Source organism: Pantherophis guttatus, chromosome 2 (assembly GCF_059756535.1).
Source record: "Pantherophis guttatus breed Tessera chromosome 2, ASM5975653v1, whole genome shotgun sequence".
NCBI lineage: Eukaryota > Metazoa > Chordata > Lepidosauria > Squamata > Colubridae > Pantherophis > Pantherophis guttatus.
This window is the reverse complement of record NC_142064.1, coordinates 157,886,358-157,904,065: the sequence shown is the minus strand read 5'-3', so window position 1 is coordinate 157,904,065 and position 17,708 is coordinate 157,886,358. Positions and strand designations below refer to the sequence as shown.

Sequence of the window (17,708 nt, the reverse complement as noted above, 5' to 3'; positions counted from 1 at the left end):
TTTGGAAGAAATGTTTTAATGTTTCTTTTGGGATGGGGAACAATCTTAATGGTGATTTGATATGCAAGGAAAATGTTATTTGGTTTTACCAGCAAGCAGAATCAAGCTCCCTTAGGCTATGATTTTTCTTCTTCTTGCAAGCATAAAATGGCAAAATCAGATTGTGCAGATTAGGTTAGAGAAGCCTGTATTAGATCACAAGTTCTAAGTGCACACCTTGAACACAGCACAAATGCTATAAATCTCAGATTTATAATTCCTGGGACAAGAATTAGAAGGCATTACTGCATTTTCTAAGGGGGGAAAAACCATATAAAAACCATTTCCACTGAAAATGTGGAAGTCTCAAGATACATTCAACATTCCTAGGAGAATGACCTGCTGAAGATTCCAAATGAGAATGCATTTTTTTTTCTATAATGCTGTGCAGAATGGATAATTTCACCATTTCACAAAGTGGATAATTTCGTTGCATGAAATTTCTGCCTTTAAGACAAGACGGTGGCAGAAAAGTTAGTGCTCCCTGAGCTACTGTATATGCCAGGGGTAGGCAACCTTAAACACTCAAAGAGCCACAAAGGTCCTAACGGGAAGCCCCCGTTCAATCCTGGAGCCAACAAGAAGTCCTGTTCTCCCATCATAGTCTCCTAGCGCAGTGTCCTTTTTCCTCTGCTGACCAGAAGTCCAGTTCCCCCACCAAAGAGTCTCCTCCTAGTGCAGCATCCTTTTTCCTCTATCTGTCCTAACCGAAAACCCTATCAATTGTGGAGCTGACCAGCAACAGGGAGCCCCAGCAGAGTGATGAAAGAGCCACATGCAGCTCCAGAGCCGCAGCTTGCTGACCCCTGGTATATGCTATTCTTTTTTTACAAAGTGCATGAGCTTTTCTCAGTTCTAACTCTTTTACAAAGCATGTCAGCCTAACATTAGCTTCTGCATCACTCTCTCCTTTCACAAATGCAGATTTATACCAGCAGGTTTAGAAAGCTAATCCCAGGAAGGATGGCCGATGGATCTGTTTAATATAAATCAGGATGTTGGCAATGGGTTGGTACTGCAAATGACCCAGGTCTGCTCCAGTTATAAATCATAGATAACATCCGATCCTATTATTCAGAAAAATCCTATAACAGCTTCAACTTTTCAGAGTGAATTAGGATGTCCAGATGTGCATCAGGTGGTGGTGAATGGCAATCATATGCACACAGCTGTGTCCTATCTTCAGAAGCAGTTTGCTTGAGGAATCCCACTGCAAGGTTTTGATAGTTAATTTGGTTGACCCTAGAAGCAATACTAGGGTTATGCACAAGGGCTCTGTGTAGAAAAGATGTGCATCTCCTGCCTTTATGCCCCCAGCAAGGACATGTGAAAGAGATAATTTATCTTTCCTTTATGCACGAGTCCAGTAAATGGAGGAGGCATGGTGCCTCAGGATTCCTTGGAAAAATCAGAACTTGGTTGAGCATCCTATCTATCAAAGATACCCCATGGAAGAGGCAGAACGTGATAGCTGAAAGAGCCAGTTCATTCCAGAACTCTGACCTACATCTGCACAGTGGCATACACAGACTTTCACATATGCAGCCAGTATCATAAGACAGTCTGCAAATGCCACTAGAGGGGTTCAAGCACATTCTCCTCATTACACATGCAAGATGCCTTGACAGAGGATTTTTGCTGATTAAGTTGGCTTGAAATTAGAGTCAAGATGGAACTCCTAGGTTAATATTAGGATATCAGATGTGGAAGACCAACAGTGGGTATAGCCAATCAGCAAATATGTTGTTGGTTTATTGGTCTACCAGGCAAAATGCTCGTAGTATTGGGGGGGGGGGGTGATATAGAAAGCAATGGGGACCATGTCCTAATTTCCAATTAGGAGTGGGAAGTCAAATCTCTTTAGTTAAAGCCAATTCAGAGAGCAGAGTTCCTGACACAACAAGGCTTCATTGTGTGACTGCTGGAACAGAGAAGCCAAACAAGGAAAGTGCCTCTTTCTTTGCTTTGTAGTTGGACACGAGGATAGCAGCCTAAAGCCAAGCTTCCTGCAGCCACGGAATACAAAGGAGGATGGTCTTAAAGAGGCAGCATCTTCTCTTTACATCGTAAGGGTTAGACTAGGTAGAGCCTTGATGTTTCGCTTAAGTCATTCATGTAGTTCGGATACTATTATAAGACTGACAGCATTCATTTTCAAAACTGATTCAGAGCTTTATAATAGTAAATGAGAAATTATGTGAAGTCCCCTCTTCCCTGTAACTTTGATCTCATTCCTGGGCATTACATCAGTCTTTTTACAATAAAGCTTCTCAACCTGTTTGTAAACCCTCAGAAGAAAGGCAAAGTGTCTTTCCAAGGATGTGGAAAACATTTTTCTTTTTGTGAAAAGAATATTTCTTTTATCTGAGGAGGGTGAAAACAGATTCTAGCACCTGTACTGCTAACGAGAGGCGATCATCAAGTCAACAGAGAGGGAAAAGTTCAAGGTCTGCTCTGAAGTTAATAACTGGTTTGCATCACATATAGACGTTGCATCACATATAGATGTTGTGTCCTATAAAAGTAAAGCCAGATGTTTCCGTGGTCCTCTTATTAAAGAGCATAACGGTTAGAACAGGATAATTGTGCACACATCTGGTTTGTAGTAGTATAAATGCAGCTGTCTCCTACAGGTCAAATGGGCAGTCCTAGACCAATAACATTACAACCCCAGTGTCTCAAAACAGGTTCCTTAAAAAGACAAGGTAGAACTTTAAGGAGATGGTGTAATCTTGGAGGAGACCTTAGAGCAGAGGTGTCAAACTCAAGGCCCACTGGCTGGAATGCTTAGATCTGACATTGAAGGACCTGCTGCCCGCGGTGCCTCTGCCAGTGAAAGCAAGCTCCCAAGCTCCGTTTTCATTGGCAGAGGGTTGCAGGAAGCCTTCCCAGCCAAAAACGGAGATCGGGAGCCCACTTTCGCTGGCAGAGCACTCAGGCCGCCACAGGCGCCCCTGACATGAGTGAAGTCAAGATGGCCACATCCACCCTCCCCCTCCCCGAGGTCAAACATAGCACTGATGCGGCCCTCAATGAAATCGAGTTTGACACCCCTGCCTTAGAGTATCTTATCCAGTCTGCTACCCAATGCAACAATCCTCTACTAGATGATCCCTGAGAGATCACCATCTGGCCTCTGTTTAATTGCCGCCAGCAAAGACAGGACCCACTGTGTCAGGTGTTAGTCAATACAGCACCATTGTTGAACAGTTCTTAATTTTTCTTGATTCTAACCAATATCTATAGTATTTCTTACAATTACAAAATTACAAAAAAAAAAAAAAAATCCCACCCCCAAATATTTTTGGAGCAAGAGAGCAAACCCAAACAAATTTGAAATCTGATTCCCCTGTTCTATTCTGCATTGACATCTAAACTTACATGTATACATACAGCTCTACTAGTCTAGAAACAGCAAATGACTCTAATTCTGTATAGATCAGCAAAGTATATACATAAACTTTCCAATCAGTTGAGGGTCAGAGAGTGGATTATAGTATTTCTCAAGAAGCAATATTGGTTTTTCTAAAATTCTTCAGCAGCACAAAACTCTCAGCATCTCATTTTCTCTTCTCTTTCAAAACAGCTGCTAATAAAGTAAATTCCTGCATTTTAAAAACTATTCATCCACCCCCCCAAACAAATTGCTTATGTGACGGCTAGCCTTATCACCCAATATTGCCTTGGACTGTAATAAAGGCATCTTTCTACAGATTAAATGCATGTGTGCCTAGTTCAAATGAAAGCATCCTATGAGTACTCTTTCCTGCTTTACTTTGTGCCAATATTAAACCAATAATTTTTTACAGAAGTGCAGTCTGGGTCTGCAAGAATAGAGCAATCAAGTTCCCATAGATGACAACAGCTATATCGAATGTCCAATCTCAAATTTGTCTACACTGAGTCCCATTGGTGATTGTATGAAACGCTCCATTTTAAGTTTGAAACAGTTCCAATATAATATAAAAAGTCTGGGGGGAATGTGGGGGAGAGTTATTATTTTGGATGCTCAAACCAGAGAGGATAAATTCAAAATGGTCCAAATTTCCAATATCTTGCCTACCTTTAGTTGGTTCCAACTTTTGATCAAAAAAAAAAGGGGGGGGGGAATTCCTGTGCTCTTGGTGATATAATATCCACCATCCCAGAAGTTTAAACTCTTGACAAGCAGCAAATAACACTGCCATAGACTATTAATTATTGCTTCTTTAGAAAATATTACACTCAAGTTTCTATCTGTCTACTGGTCAGACTAGCAGTCACAGCCCTTAACTCAGGTATCTACCCCTATAATTGCAAATCAGTACAATTTGTCCAGAACACATCCTAGACACAAACTGTATCATTTTTCACTTGGGAACATTAAGGAACACTAAGGCTCATCTAGGTATGGACACTCTACTTGCATCAGGGAAAATCCAGTTCCTGAATGCACATTTGACAGAATGATGAACATCTGAGATCAGAAGGCAAGAGAGATCCCCATAAATAAGCCTGCAAAATCCTTAGAACTATAGCTTAGAACTTACCCTGCTGGCCTCTAAACTAAATCCTTCAAAGGAGCTATTTCTTCCATCCCAACACTAAGGAAAACATTAGCATAATACCCTCTATGCCAAAAATAATAATAATAAGCTATTGGGAAACTAGAGTTACGGACAGTAGGAAGATGTGGAAAGCAAAGCCCACCAATGGCAGGACAGAAAGACATGTCACACCAAGCATGCCTATGACAGAAAGCACAAGCACATGGGACTCCCATGAATAAGACACAGACCCAGCACACTACATGTAATTGTGACAGATGGGCCAGCACACAGAAAGGGTGCCAAGCAATAGCAGCTTTTCCTAAACCATTTGCACACACATGCACACCCTTACCCCAATCAGCTGCCTTGCTTTTTCTGCCTGCTATGGATGCAAGTTCTGTGATACAGCATCAGTGCACTGGTGGTCCATGTGCTGGGGGAGCCCAGCCTTGTCAAGGCAAAGGGGTTGTTCCTCGTTGGGCCCTCATTCTATTCCACTGTGCTTCCCGGTCGGTCGGCCTTCCAGAGAGACTGATGGCTTTGGGACCACCCACCTGCCACTGCACAGAGCCCAAGCATTAACTCCTGCCTGCCTGAAACGCAGCTAGGACTGTACAAAATGTAGTGGAGCTCTTGGTAAGAAAACCTTGCTCTTTCAGAAGCAACCCCAGCCCTATCCCAGTCTTAAATCAGGAATACAAGCCACTTCTACCAAAACGGCTTCTATTCTCTGCTGCTTGCTAGTTCAATGCCAGTAAAATCTTTCCAGAATGCAGAGAAAGCTGAGATACATTACTTGGCTTAATAGGAACCTATTCAGTAAACACTACCGCATCTTGTTAGATCTGTTTAAGGCATACACCACAGAATTCTGTTTTTACCCAAATGGATTGGCAACACTTCCACATTGCTATAAAGCCATACATGAACTTTTGTTCTTCTTGTTAAGCAAACCCACAGTTGTGATTGTTCTTTTTATTCAAAACTCACATCAGTTTTGCAAATGTTGATTTCCCCTCTATTTTCTGAATGCTCATGGATATGCCCCAGCTGACTGAAGTATCCTTTTTTCTCCTTTACCTGTGATTTCAGGCTATATGCCCTCTTCCAACATAAAAGATTTTCTTCCTCTGTATGCTGTCTCTTCTGAAACAGACTTTTAAAAAGATTTTGGAAAGCTTCCTCTTTTCCTTTCTTGGCTTTTAATTGGCTTAAAAGGAGTCACACTAAAGTGATTATTATTTGCTATTGGTATTTGCTATAAATGCTGGTAGTTAAAAAGAGAAGTATTCATGTGCCATCATCCCTTGCAGCAAAGAAAGGCATTCGTCCACCACAGGATTGTCCTGATTAAGTCCTATATACTCAGTGATACTACATATTCTATGAATTTATCTACTTCTTAGGAAAATTTCATGGACAAGAGTCAAAAGGAATATTTGTGGCATGTTGGGCTGGGGAAAAATATAGGAAATAAAGAGGGAAGATCCTTATCTTTGGCAAAAGTAGGATAAAACAAAGCAGCACTCCAGTTTAATAGTTTTTAAATGCTTTTTGAACAGGATAATTTTAATTTTATTAATTTTATTAAATTTCATTTGATTTTAATCAAACTTTACATTTAAATCCTATTTATTTATACCATTGGCCTGTTAATAAGCTATGAACAATATTGTATAACACTTCTACATCTGGCTATCCTAGGCATTCTGTCAATATACTTATTGACTTCTTTGCATAAGGAAAGTAAAAGTCTAAAATCCTGTTCAGTGCTGAAAAAGATGTTATGAAACTGCTTTGTTTGGAAGTACGTTCCACCAGAGATGAATTTTTGTACTCATTCAGGAAACGTGGTTTAGACCTCATCAAAATTACGGTAATTTAAAAACAGGGATTTGATAACATTGTAGCGTTGACAAATCAGAAGTAAAGAATTTCACACTACAAAAAAGATTCTTATTCTAGGCTGGATGTTTATTATGTGATTATTTGTTCTTGTTTTTAGCTTCAGTATTCTTAAGCTTTATGAATTAAAGAGAAACTTGTATCTTCCTCCCATGATTTTCATTATGGGAAAATATCATTAGAAATAAGTATCCAAGTCATATTTTTACTTTGGGTTTCTATTTCCTTAACAAGTTTGAGATATACTCTCTACACCAGCCTTTCTAAATAAACTTTGTAAATTTCAAACCCTCTTTATGTCCATGTTTGATATATCTTATTCTTTGGCCTTGTTTGATACCCAGATCTAAAAGTCCATAATATTCACTCTAATAGGACAAACCTATACATGATTATTTAGAAGTAACACCCACTGATTTTATAGGGGATTATTGTGAGATACAGAGGTTGGAAACCTAAAAACTCCTCAATGAAATTGCTGAAAATGATTTCTCCTTCTATGTGCTTTAAGTAATCTTCACATGCAGGAGCTGATGTCTTCCATTTTGTATGTCATTAGATATGTTTACACACAGATGGCCTGTTCCTGCTTGAGATCTTATTTTTTTTTTCTAATCCTAATTGCAGATTCAGGCGCAATACTTCCATACATTTTTAGTTTTTTTACTTTTACCCAAGCCACACAGCAAATACAACTTAACCTGGGAATTTAAAATAAAAGAACTACCACCATCATCTCTTCATAATTTGTGTTTTACTGTATATCTAATAAATCAGGAAACCCCTTGCTTTCTTTTGCTCAGAGTGAAAGATGACAACAAATGCTTAGATGGCATTCACACTTCATTCAGTGCTTCCTTAATACATCTTGGCTAATACATCCCAGCTGCATCTTCAAAAGCCAGATTCCTTGTCAGGATTAATTTTGTCATGGTAGCTACCCACAAGGCAGAAGACAGCAGTAGTTGCTGCAAGCCAACAACAGGAACCAACCATCAATTTGAATGATCAGTGAACTTTGGGGACATCCTGCATTTTGGCTGCCACACGGAGCCTTCCTACAACATGATAAATCTGTTGAAAAACAATTCATCGGAAAAGCTGATTTAAACACACTCCACCTAAACACACCTGTTCCTGCCTGCAAGTTATAAGGCTCAAAATTCATCTGTGTCAACCTTCTGAACTCAAATAATCCAGTAGAAGGAGCAGCCATCACAGCAAACCTAGATCGGGCATCCTTTAAGCAAAGATTTCTTAAAAGCCTTCAAAGATCATCTGGAATCTCTTCCTCTTTGCTAAGAGTTTCCTATAGCAGTTAACGTCTAAGACTGGACTCATCTCAGGTTCATTTCTGATTTGTTACTTGCCCATCTGGTGGTATCTATCATTTCTTCCTGGCATATATTGCTCCTTTGTGAATCCTTATATGATTCACCAGGGTACCATAATTCTGTATTGCACTGCTTTTCAGGATATGATATGAACAATTTTAGACATTGCCATATAGGAAAGCACTTAGAAGAAACATTCACCCTGTAAGAAAAGTGGCTGATAAAGTGCCACATGGGGAGGTTAAGAGAACAAAAATATGAAGAGGGAACTGCCTTTAGTATGTATTAGTGCAAAGGAAAGACTACTCATAGGACTGCTGGTAGCTTTGCTGCTACCAGCATATCCAACGGGTCTTAAATGCTTAGAGCAGAGGAGGAGAATTTCACAAGGAAAAGGGAAAGGCAAAATAAGAGATGAGTACACCTACAATCAAGGCTGCTTAGCCATATGATGTGACATATGAGATATACTGTAGCTATTACTTTCCTTTAAAATATTTCTTCTCCTTGAGACTTTGAGAGGCAGTTTGGTTAATAGTTAAGGTACCAAACTAGAAACTGGGAGTCTGAGTTCTAGTCTTGCCTTAAGCACAAAGCCAACTGGGGGACCTTAAGCCAGGGGTCAGCAACCTTAAACACTCAAAGAGCCACAAAGGTCCTAACCAGAAGCCCCCTGTTCAATTTTGCAGCTGACCAGAAGTCCGATTCCCCCACCATAGAGTCTTCTTCTAGCACGGCGTCCTTTTTCCTCTACCTGTCCTAACCGAAAGCCCTATCAATTGTGGAGCCGACCAGCAACAAGGAGCCACAGCAGGGGGATGAAAGAGCCACATGCGGCTCCAGAGCCGCGGGTTGCTGACCCCTGCCTTAAGCCAATCAATCTCTTCAGCTCTAGGAAGGAGGCAATGGCATATCATTTCTGAAAAACCTTGCCAAGAAAACTGCAGAGATTTGTCCAAGTGGTCACCAAGAATCAACTGACTCAAAGGCATAAATAAATAGAATATATTTTGAAAGTTTTTCAAGCAGTTGATTCGCATGTCTGATCAATCCAAAAAATATAACCAATTCTTAACCATAATTAGCTTTTCCTTATTTATGTCTGCCTCCCCTTTCCACTGTTTTCTTTAAATCAAATTATAGATTGTGCATTTCATCCTGGTTCCTTTCTTGTATTCTGTAAAGCAAGCATGCATGTTCATAGCATTCTTACCAATATATGGTAATATACTGTGAACATGCACTATCAACTCTCCTTACCAACACACTTAGGTATAAACAGGTTGAGGTGTTGCGCCACTCAGATGAGAGGGAAGAACAGTTCTACAACAAGACATTTACACATTAAGTTTTAAAAACCCAGGCAGTAGCGTGATTGAAGTTTAGAAAGCAACGGGGAAGATAAATTCCAGATTTACTCAGCTTCCTGTGTACGTGCATGAGACATATTAGCGCAGTAGACAGCCTAATTATAAAATCATTTGGTGTTTGAAGCAGCAGCAGAGCTCCTGACAATATTTGTTTCTCCCTTTCACGTTACTTGGGTTCCCTCAAAAGAATTGCTTTTGACACGAGTTCACAATATTTGCAGTAAATATTCTCATATCACAACTGCAGACAAAGGCAGTGGCAGGACAAAAAAACCTTTTTGTATAATTATATCACCCACACCCAATATTTATTGCAAAAACCAAGGCTTGTAACTTCCTTAAATCTGAGTTATCTTCTTTGCAAAATTTTGAGATGATGTAAGAAACGTAGGCCACAAGCTGTGGAAACAAGCTCCTCAAACAGTCCCATACTTGCTATGTCAATGGTCTGACTTCAAAGCACATCCTTGGTGGAGGTTCTAGATCCACATTTGTTATCAAACTCATTAATTACAGTGGGGTTCATATACTTACAATGTTCGAGGAGCCGAGCACATAACACAATTTTTTTCTAGAGAGTGGGACAATCTTTAGCTTCTGCCAGTACATTTGTTCACATTTATTCATTAACAATTCTCACACAATTCTCCTGATGCAACTGGCATCAGAAAGAGGAAAGAGGAGGAAGGGTAATTTATTCGAGAGTGGAGGAGGGTGTTATGTACACTAAACACCATGATACATATCAAATTCTAGCACATCGTAAGAAAAAATGCTTCATTTTCCTCTTGGCTTTCAGTGTTGATCAATGGCTGACAGATTCCACCCGAAGAAACCCCATTACTGGGAAGGGAAATTTAGGTTCCTCTCCCTGTTGTTTGTTATCATTCAACCCTGTATCCTCAGTTTTATAATATGTTACTCCCATATCATCACAAAACCTCAGCTACTCATTTATCTGTTACTGATAGAGATAAAGAGAGAGAAAGAGGAGCAGGTCCTGCCCACTATCACTTTGATGTCTATGGAGATTCTCAGTCATCCAGATCAGAGTTGTCTCAAAAGTGCTTTTTTAAAGAGGCAACTGGACTTTCTGGTTTTTTTACATTACTTTGATGCAACAGAATATTCCAGCTACGAAGGAGTCAATACTATACTTGGAGGCAAGAATTCTGTACCCTATGTCATATGGGGTGCTCAGATGGATTCATTGCAATGCATGTTGGCATCCCCGCCCCAAATTCCCCTAAAAATCACACTGCCACAAGCCTATGACTCACTTGCCTGTTGGGCCAGGGAAAATAGGTTTGTAGAAGCAACTATTCTTGGGGGTGGAAGTGGGGGCAGGGATAGAACTACATCTATAAATCAGTGTGGTCATAAGTCAAGTCCTCACATGAGCAGACCTGATTTTGCAACAATTTTTTCCAGCAGTCGTTAAGCAAATCCAGCTTTCCCAATGGACACTTTTTGCCCTTTTTTGCAGGAATCCGGCAAAACAGGTTGCAAATCACAATCATATAAACTACAGGACGTTGCAACCAATCATAAATGTGAGTCGGTTGTCAAGCACCCGGATTGTGATCACCTGACCACAAGGGTGGTACCATAGTTGTAAGGGCAAGTATAGATCATAAAGCACATTTTCCAACTTTGAAATATCATTAAATGGTCATATGTTGAGGACTACCTGTATTAAAGTAGAAGGGAAATATTTTTTCTTTTATGGGCATTTGCCCCCAGCATCTGTAACATTCACATTCACAGGAGCCATAAGGAGCAAAACATTTTCTCTTCGATTAATGACCACAACTGAGCCTAAAATTTCCATTGCTAAACAAAACTGTTATTGAGCAAATTTAGCCCCATTTTATGACTTTTCTTCCCACGTTTCCTAAGTGAATCACTGCAGTTGTTAAGTTAGTAACACAGTTGTTGAATGAATCTGGCTTCCCCATTGACTTTGCTTGTCAGAAGGTCGCAAAAGGTGATCCCATGACCAGTGATGGGTTTCAAAATTTTTTACTACCGGTTCTGTGGGTGTGGCTTGGTGGGCGTGGCTTGGTGGGCGTGGCAGGGGAAGGATACTGTAAAATCTCCATTCCCACCCCACTCCAGGGGAAGGATACTGTAAAATCTCCATTCCCTCCCCAATCCAAGGGAAGGTTACTGCAAAATCCCCATTTCCTCCTAATCAGCTGGGACTTGGGAAGCAGAGAATAGATGGGGGCGGGGCCAGTCAGAATTTTTACTACCGGTTCTCCGAACTACTCAAAATTTCCACTACCGGTTCTGCAGAACTGGTCCGAACCTGCTGAAACCCACCTCTGCCCATGACCCCAGGACACTGCGACCATCCTAAATATGAGTCAGTTGCCAAGAGGATGAATTTTGATCACATGACCATCATGGGGATGCTATAATGGTCACAAGTGTGAAAAATGGTCATAGATCCATTTTTTTTCAGTGCCGTTGTAATTTTGAATGGTCACTAAACTGTTTATAAGTTGAGGACTTAACTGTACTTCACTCCTTGTGACTAATAGTTGGCAAAATCAGATGTGTCTACTATGAAATGATTCATAGTATTGTCAATGATCACTACAAGTAAGAGCTTTTTTTGCACAGCTGTGGATCCCTATTGACATGAGAGTCCACTCAGCCAAGGAGAGGCAATTCCCAAGATACAGATGTCAGAGTGACTGCTAATTAGAAGTCTTTGTCTCTACCCTTGCATCAGAATCTTTCATCATATTGTGACCTGCCTATATTTGCATAAGAAAGTAAGAGAACATGTACTTGCATTGCTTCACTTATTCTAGATTCAGCCTTCACTCTTCCGGTGACCTTCAGAAGTGTTGTGAGTAGAGTTCCTGGAATAATGCAGTCCTCTACATCTGGGCAGCATTAAATTGAATAAAAAGCTGCACTATACATTACATATCAGAAATTCCAATGGTCAAATGTGAGGTTTCTCCTTCACAAAAGAGACTAAGCACACCAATTCACGTTATGCTGTTTCTTAAAGACAATGGATGCAAATGGTTCTTTTAAATAATAGCTTCACTGGGTCACATTGTCTCTTATAGCAAAAAGTTGGCATTAAAGTATATCGGGGTTTTGTGGGGGGGGGGGGGTTGTCCAGGATTCCGTGTGGCCAGAGCAGAGACCACTTTACTAATCTTTCTTTGCTTTCTACTGTGCCTTTTGTTTCAGGGCAAATGCACTGAACAAAAAAAATAGAGCCTTGATTCCATAGAACATATTCCCAATATACCTCTGGAAAATCCTTAAGCATCTAGCTATTAAATGCAGTCTTAAATACAGAGGAAACAAAATTAATGCTAATGGCAACTCAAGAGTAGCAGCCTGTACAATCTTAGACCACAGATTGTTCCTAATTATGTCAAATTCTAGAGTGTTTGGGCAGAGCACATACATGGTAGAATTTAAATTCAAAAAGAAATAGTAACCAAGATGTGCCATGCTCGGTGAACACAAGCAGTAAAGAGAGAATCTAAACTTCAGTGAGAAAAACCCAGCATTGTGCATACAGGCAGGAAAAATAAAACCCTGCCATCACCAGCAGACAGCAAGGTGAAAAATGTATGTGGCTGAGAAATGACTTGGTACAATAAATCAATGTCCTGGTCATTTCATTTGCAAGCTTTGTTAGCAAGAGCCAAAGTGGCGCAGTGGTTAGAGTGCAGTACTGCAGCTACTTCAGCTGACTGCTAGCTCAGCAGATCAGCGGATCAAATCTCACCGGCTCAAAGTTGACTCAGCCTTCCATCCTTCTGAGATGGGTAAAATGAGGACCCAGATTGTTGGGGGCAATATGCTATTTAGTATACTGTCTTTGGTGTAAGCCGCCCAGAGTCCTCGGAGAGTGGGCGGCATGGAAATATGACTAATAAATAAGCTTAGGCTATACTATAACTGGCACCATGCAATGGAGAAGTAGCTCTTTATTTAGACCAAGAAACTGAATTAAAATTGCCTTTTGGATCCCACTCCTCTGCCAATTATATATATATATATATATATATATATATATATATATATATATATATATATATATATATATATATATATAATATATATCTGTCTTCTCAAGTTTTCACTGTATATAGTTTCACTGTTTAAAACTACACAATTTCCCAAAAAAGCCTCGTTGCTCATTTATCTATAGACTGACTTCTGTGATTCACAATAGTCCACAAAATATAAATGCTTTTAAAAGCCCAATACTGTTAAAATTAGATAATCAAACCAATTAATTAGATAACAAAAACAGAAAATACCATATAGCCACCACAGGCCCCTATCATATGTACATTAAAATTCACAAAAAGCTGTAGAAAAGCCAGTTTTAATAGCTTTGCAAAAAGATGCTGAGGTCAGTGCTAATGGGTGTGAGGGGATGTGAGCTGTTCAGAGTGAATTGCTCAGAAGCCACATTCAGGATGGGAAGGAAACCACAAAGTCAAGGCTGTGGAACACTGATAGCTTTGCAATAAGGGCGAAGGGGTTAGCCCATGGCTACAAAGCAGTGGCTTCTTTGAAGGTTGCCTTATGTTGAAGCTCATCATTATGTAGGGAAGGCCAAACTGGGAAGGCAGGTATAGCATCTCTTTCCAGGTTCATCCCTTAAGTTAAACATATTACAGTGTTGACCTTGCTGACAGTCTGTTAAAGCCAGAAGCAATAGAACAGTAAGCCAAGGCATTGGTCCATCCATCTCAATAATGTTTACATGGAGGGAAAGCAGAAGAGAAATTGGCATAAAATGCTAGACTTAGGGAGACTTGTATTAGCTCCTCAAGAATTTCTAACTCCACACAACAGAAAGAAATGAAAAACATTTTTCCTGTACCTTCCTAAAAAAAAATTTTTTTTAAATCCAACAATAACACACACATACATAAAGAATCAAGAAAAATTTTTCCCATTAGGGAATGTCAAAAGGGAAATCTTACGGGTTTATTTTGGAATGAAGAAATACTTCGAAAACAAGGTTTTACACTCTCAAAATTAGTGGATAAATCTCTAGTCACCTGAACAGAACTTCTGCCTTGAAATGTGGCCTAGGAATAAATTACAGGTTTCATGTACATTTTCACTGCTATATATAATATAATATTAGAACTTTTCTTTAACATTACAACTACATAAGGTTTTCCTTAAATACCTGCATTAGACTATTCCAATAAAGACTGAGGGAAAACCAAGAGTCAATTGTTATAAATGAACTAAAGCTGTGATCTTAATTTAGCTATTGAAAACACATTTATAGGCTCAGTATGTACACTAAAAAACACCTTTGCTTCTTAATTTTATAATGACAGAACCCCACCAAGACACCATTTTGAGGCCCTTGATAAAAAAAAAGAGGTCCATCAAACCTAAAATCGGCCCATTCCCAATTATAAGAACCAGCAGCATCTTCTCTCCCAACCTTACAGAGAAGTTCCTCAGACCTTGCTGGAACTGAACTTCTACAGGCCAAGTAAGTCTTCTGCTAAGTCCCAGCCCACTCCAATGAACATGAATACTGTCAGGTGTTGGGGGGGGGAGGGGGGGAATCCTGCAATTCAACAAAATGGTCTGCTGATAACTTGATCAGCATCTTTGGAAAATGACTTAAACTTTCAGTGAACTACAATCTGAATCATTAGATGCACCTGTTCCTCTAAACCAGGGGTTTAGGAATTTGTAGAGTTCATGTACAGCTTTGCTTGCTGAGAAATTCTGGGAGCTGAAGTCCACAAGTCTTAAAGTTGCCACGTTTGGAGACCCCTGCTCTAAACTGCAGGCATATATGTGCAGTACTGTTGGTTACAGAGGACTAATTCAGCTAACCCTCAGGAAATTCTTTAGTAACTTAAAAGTTAGCCAATAAATTAGATGGGCAAAACATTTAAACCGCTGCATTAATAAACAGCCATTATGTTCCAAGGGAGCACAATAAGTGTGGGCTTTTTTTTCCTATTGTGAGCATAAAATAATCATTTTACAGCTCACCAAGGAGTGGGAGACATTTACTAAATCAAGTGTGCAGGGAAGAAAATTAAAAAAGCAAGAATCCATTGATGAATACACTGACTGGGATAGCTTTGGGCTTCCTGTTTAACGCATACACCCAAAACCAGAAATGTTTGACCTTTGTAAGTTGCTAGAATTTTTAAATACCTAATTTTCACCCTTGATTTGCACTTAGAATTAGCCCTTTAATAAGCCCTTTGAGTACTGTGACAATATTTTAAATGATCTACTGAAAATGGATTTGTTGACAAATCAAGTGGCCTCCCATGTTTTCCCTCTGTGCCAACAATGACTACAACAATGACAACAATGACTACTGCCAACAATGACTACTACTTGCTCATTTACAATGTGTCCCTCAACTAGTTCAACTATCCAGTTCACTTGGAATACACGTGTGCTCAGTGAAAATTACATCATTCAACTTGCACCTAAAGAAAAGAGAAACCTGCCCCAAATTTGGTTTCACCAAATCCACATACTTTCCCTCCCACAGCCTCCTTAGTGCCCAAAGGCCAAGGTGGAACAGGCAGGAGAACTCTTGTATCCAAGACATGCTATGGCATGCCTTGTGTGCCGCATGCCTCCACAGCTGCCAACAGAAAGTCTCCTTTTTGAAGTATATAGAAAGTCCTAACTCCTCCTACAGAAAAAGAAAAAACGGAGTGCTTCCATTTTCACAAGACCTCCTCAAATTTTAGAGCCCAGCAACCTTCACAAGAACAAGGGTATGCACTACTGTTTTTTATATAGACCACCCTGTATACCCTTGTAGAACTGCCAGGGCTACCTCCAACTTCAGACATATAACTCATGAGCAGGAACCCAAGGCATACCTCTACTCTACTGGAGCTGAGAACTGGCAGAGGTTTTGACTACAGAAACATACCGAGTCATTTTTGGAAAAACATTATCTCATAGTCTCCTAAATTGAACAGATAGACCAAGACTTCCTTATTATATTCAGTCAAACTGACCCTAGGACGAGGCCCCTCAAACGAAATGATTTGGCTCAGCCACCGGAATGAGCTGGGAACACCCCACCATATATGCTTACCACCATTCTCCATCCTGAGCACCATGCTGCCAGCAGCAGAGACAGACTATGGCTGGTGTTCGATCCAAGATAGGTGCGGCCCAGCAACTCGACTGGGCTGATACCTGCAACTGACTTGCTGCCTGTCTGTTGTTTCCTGGAATGAGTCAAATCTTGTTCCAGCTAGTGGGTGGTTCTTGCTTAGGACGGAATAGGCGTCACTGCCTTTCTGCCTGCAACGGAGATAACCAGTAACGCCCTGTTCCTGTGCTGATCCTTCAAGCTTAAGAGAACCATTAACCCCTCATGCTCTGGAGATCAGACAGAAACTTTAGCCTGATGGATGGAAGTGTAAGAGATCCCACTAAAGAAAGTTCTCAGGAGCATATAGATCCTATATGGAAACAGACCTTGTAGCAAAAGTCTGAGGTCTCTCAGGTTCAAGGCTGAGCTTTTTATGCATGTAAACAATAAACTAAGAGCCAATGGTGTATAGGGGTTGGAGTGTTGGAATCAGGAGTGAAGAAGCCAAATTCAATCTATGGTCAGCTTTGAAGCTCAGTGAGTCATCCGGGAATAATCAGTATGTCTGAAGGTTATTTTCAAAACACCCCTGTGAAATTATTAAAATTGTCCACCGTCCGTTAAGGTGAGAGAGAAAGAGAGGGAGGAGAGGAGGGAGAGAAATGTTATATTACATCATGCTACTGAGGAATTACATGACTTTTGCCATCTTTCTTAAAGCAGTTGCTTAGTCAGCTGTAGAATGGTGTGCATCTCAAAAATGATTTCATGCCTACCATAGAACATGTGTTAAACAAATGACAATTGGATGTTCTAAGGGAATTATTGAACTGCTGGATGCAATTGCTAAAATTACCAAATCTGAGATGCAGAAATGTGGATAGCCACTAGAGGGCAGCAGCAGAGAGTCTTCTGCATTTGAATGCTTTTATCTTTCTGGCTTTCTAAATTTCTGCAACCCAGACCTGGCAGCCTTAAATCTACCTTTCTGCCAATTCATTCACCAGTAATGAAGCAGTGATCTCTCATTATTGAAGACTTTTGCAAACACATCACTCTGGAGAACAAGAAACAGTTAATCCCAGATTTCACCTTATTTCTCTCTATAGGCCCTTTTTGAATCTTCCTAGTATTTCAAGAACTGATAAAGAACAAGAGGGACAATGGTAAAGAAAGATTCCTGTCTAATGGGAGAAGTAGAAAAAAGCACCTCAGCCGTCCATTCTAACTCAGTATTCTTTGTTTTGCCTCTTCCCTTCTTCCAACTAAATGCCTTTGGGAATTTGTTTCATCTTGGAATAGAAGGATGGGACTTCTTCTACGGGATCTAAGTGTCAAGAGCACTCAGTTTACTGGGAAGAAGCTCCTGGAATAACCAAAACCAGAATTGGCTTCCTATAGCTTTAAAACCTCTGTAAGAAGAAGA

General features: G+C 40.1%; 1 protein-coding gene across 5 annotated transcripts in view; it reads right to left on the bottom strand.

The window, feature by feature from the left end:
* CYTH1 (cytohesin 1) overlaps window positions 1-17,708 on the bottom strand; it is a 67,316-nt gene that overhangs the window by 22,849 nt on the left and 26,759 nt on the right. The window contains exon 1 of one of the 5 annotated variants that reach the window (XM_087887095.1): window positions 16,280-16,721. The exons of 3 other annotated variants lie outside the window; for them this stretch is intronic. In XM_087887095.1, the coding sequence (XP_087743221.1) occupies window positions 16,280-16,304 (25 nt within the window). In that variant the 5' untranslated portion in view covers window positions 16,305-16,721. Of the gene's footprint in view, window positions 1-4,920; window positions 5,102-16,279; window positions 16,722-17,708 lie in introns of those variants that run through there. One more of the 5 variants, XM_087887096.1, reaches the window with a different exon arrangement.